The 3,555-nt window shown below is 35.7% G+C and overlaps 1 protein-coding gene across 1 annotated transcript; it reads left to right on the top strand.

Annotated features, from left to right (window-relative positions):
• The first annotated feature begins 314 nt into the window (after positions 1-314).
• Positions 315-1,820, top strand: LOC112009322 (BOI-related E3 ubiquitin-protein ligase 1). The gene is made up of 3 exons (XM_024041652.2): positions 315-458; positions 567-924; positions 1,210-1,820. The coding sequence occupies exons 1-3, from the start codon at positions 403-405 to the stop codon at positions 1,747-1,749; spliced, it is 954 nt and encodes a 317-aa protein (XP_023897420.1). The 5' UTR covers positions 315-402; the 3' UTR covers positions 1,750-1,820.
• The last annotated feature ends 1,735 nt before the right edge of the window (positions 1,821-3,555 follow it).

Genomic DNA, 3,555 nt, shown 5'->3' with positions numbered 1-3,555 from the left:
TAAAAAGTTTTAAGACAATGAAATTAAGTAATTATTAAACCCCTTTATTATCATTATTTTTTTGATAATAATTAATTAGCACCCTTTTAAATATAGAAAAAGCGAATCCAAGAACCAAATCTGCAATATCGCCAATTCCCCACCTAATAGTATTATAATATAATTCCTTTTTGATATGTGTATTTTTTGTATTGTAGTAGTAAAATGACTTTCTCTCTCTAGAATTCTTTTTGACTTTCCCTCTCTAAATCACACTCACAACTCACAAACCAACGCCTTAAATAAAAACCAGTCCCCCCCCCTCCCCACTTCTCTATTTCATAATCTTCTGCCTCTCTTATAAACTTCTCTCTCTCTCTATCTCTCAAAACCACAAGAAAGCGAAAAAAAAAACCATCTTTCATGGCAGTTGAAGCTCGGCATATGAACCTGTTCCAGTCTAAGTTCATCACAAACAGGTACCATAACCATCTATATCTATGTTCCAGTGCTTTTTTCATGATGGGTTTTTCTTGTTTTCTCTATGAATTCCTATTTTTCTGACTCGGGTTTTGATTTTCTTGCAGAGATTTCGCGAAACTCAATCAGGGAAATCCCAACATGTACAATACCCAGATGGATTCTATGTTGCCTCAGGCTGGAACAATGCCTGAAACGCTTCCACCTTATTACCAATCTGTTGATTGCGGCAATCTGGGCGCTTCAACCAAGACCTTCATGAACAAGGCTGATAGTGGACTCACATATGCTATCCCTGTCCCTGATCAGCGAAAGCGTCCTAGAGATTCAATCAATGACTTCAATGCTTTACCAATCCGTCAAAAAACCTGCAAAGTCTCAGGCTTGCCATCTTTTCTCGACCAGGACTTTATGCTCCGGGCTCATCAACAACAATTAGAGATCGATCGCTTCCTTGCCCAACATGTAAGTAATTCTTCACTCTGTCTTTCCTACTTTTTCATTGTATAAAGTCTGTGTTTTTGGAAAAATTTATAATCTTTTTGTTGTAAAAAGTTGATGACAAGTCAAATAAGCATGTGTTCTTAATTGGGTCTTTTTTTTTTTTTCTTTAATTTCTTCATTATAAGATTTGGAAATTTGGCTATTTTATATTGATTATATAAAACAGTGATTTTGAACTGAAAAGTTTGCATATATTTTTTGGAATTTTATGTACTGATTGTGTAATTTGGATCGATATGTTTACAGGCTGAAAATGTAAGATTGGAAATTGGGGAGCAAGAACAGCGGCAATCAAGAATGTTGGAATCAGTATTCCAGGAAGCAATCATGAACAAACTGAAAGAAAAAGACGAAGAGATTCAGAGAATGGGAAAGCTGAATTGGGTCCTTCAAGAAAGAGTGAAAAGCCTATGTATAGAGAATCAGATTTGGAGAGAGTTGGCACAGACTAATGAGGCCACCGCCAATACTCTACGCAGCAATCTAGAACAAGTCCTGACCCACGTTGCCGAGGACCGCCACGTGGCAGCCACGGCGGACGACGCCGAATCGAGCTGCGGGAGTAACGACTTTGGGCGGTGCACGCCGCCACCGCTCAATGACGGCGGCGATGAGGCGGTGGGTGGTGGCAATAGGATGTGTAAGAATTGTGGGGTTGGGGAGTCAAGGGTGTTATTGCTACCATGCAGGCATCTATGTTTGTGTAGTAATTGTGGCTCCACTCTACGCACTTGTCCAGTATGTCATTCTGTCATGACTGCTAGCGTAAATGTTAATTTGTCTTAGGAAAAAAAAAGAAAAAGAAAAATTCATGTTAGGAAAACAGAAAGTTGATAAACCATAGAAATTTTTTTCAATTTTAGCATCTGACTTTTGGTTATTATTTTGATTTTTTTTTTTTTGTAAATATTTCATAATTTGGAAGATTTTAGTTTTATGGGAATTAATGTTTACCATTTGTTTTTCTTGACTGTTAGATTTGGCAATGTGGTCAAATTTCATTGTTATCGAGGAAATTGCCATATGAGGCTTGATATGCAGTTGGTATTTATTTGTTTTGTTTTAAGTTTTAACTCTTTAACCAAACAAAGAGAAGTCAAACTTTATGCCAGCCAAAACGGTGCAAAAATAGTGACAGTTTTACTTGTTTTAATGTTTTCTTTAAAATGTTAAAAACTCCAACAACAAAGTGTCCTATTATATACGTGTGCAAGTGCAACAACTTCTTCTTTTTTGTTTTTGTTTTTGAGAGAAAAAAAAAAAAGAAGAGAAACTTTTTCTATTTTTTGCATTCTTTTTATGGGAAAGGCAATTTGAGTGGGTGTAGTATGGGTGTGGTGGGATGTGATTGTGAATGAATGAATGAAGGAACACGAGGAATATGGGGGTCATCAGTTTCGGAAATGCCTCTCAGTGGTTTTTTTTTTGTTTCTTCTCTCATATCATTCATTATCATAGGCAAGTAAAGGCAAAGCGTTCAAAGTTGAGGCAGACCTAAATTTTTCATAAAGGAAAAAAGGAAAAGAAAAAAGTAGTTTTAAAATATTTTGAAAAAAGATAACGGGCATTTGATGCCATCATGATCATACCCAAAGTGTTAATGTCAATTTATTCATTATTGTTCTTTTGAAGGACCATAAATTTTCTTTTTTCCATTCCTTTTTATATTCCCTTTTTCTTGGGTGGGAGGTAATGATAAATACTACTAGTACTAGATTTTTGACACCTTTGTATAATCTAGTAAGTTATTGTCTTATTTTTCTGGATGGGCTGAATAAGATATCTGGGTTCAATTCTCGTCTATACCAAAAATTGATTAGTATTTTGGTCTAATAATAAAGAACTCTTATCAGTACCGGAAGCCATAAGTTGAAACTCCCTTAAAAAAAAAAAAATTTAAAAAGTAAGTTGTTGCCTTTGATTTTATTCTTTTATCTCAGATGAAAAATTCTTACCCAAAGAGCACAGTGAATTGTACACACAGCTTGGGGAGCCCAACTCAGCGATTTTATTGCTTACAGGATCATAGGTTTCCTAGCCCAAGCCCATACGTTATGTCTTATACTCTTATTAAAGACACCATCTGGTTACTGCAGCGTCCAAAACTCATTTATTATTACCGTTTCCTCTAGGTAATTAACAAAAATTACTCCAATGTAACTTTGTTATAATTTATATATTCAACTTTAGGACATTGTGGCCTAAGGCTGGAGGGAGGGGAGGTCGGTCTATGCACACATTTATTGACACACCCTTTTCACTACTTATTGAGATAAGTATGAATGATAAGGCAGTGTAAAGTGATATTAGACTAATCACAGTCTCAAATTGACTCAAGTAGGGCCAAAAAAACAAAGCTCTCCCCCACTCTAGAAGATCATGATTTGCCAAGAAGATGATATTCTAACTCAACAACCCTATACTTGAATCCATAGGCCAATTTGTGTCGAGCACTATCTCCTCCATCATTGTCCATTACCTACTCTTGGAAATTTTAGAAAACATGTACTCTTTGAGATAAGTCTTCCATGTAAGCAAAGTTTCCATGACTTTATAAAAAGTTTTTATTTTTACAGGCTTAAGTGATCACGG

The sequence above is a fragment of the Quercus suber genome, unplaced genomic scaffold, assembly GCF_002906115.3.
Source record: "Quercus suber isolate HL8 unplaced genomic scaffold, Cork oak 2.0 scaffold_72, whole genome shotgun sequence".
Classification (NCBI taxonomy): Eukaryota; Viridiplantae; Streptophyta; class Magnoliopsida; order Fagales; family Fagaceae; genus Quercus; species Quercus suber.
The sequence above is the reverse complement of the archived record's forward strand: the minus strand, read 5'-3'. Positions and strand labels throughout refer to the sequence as shown.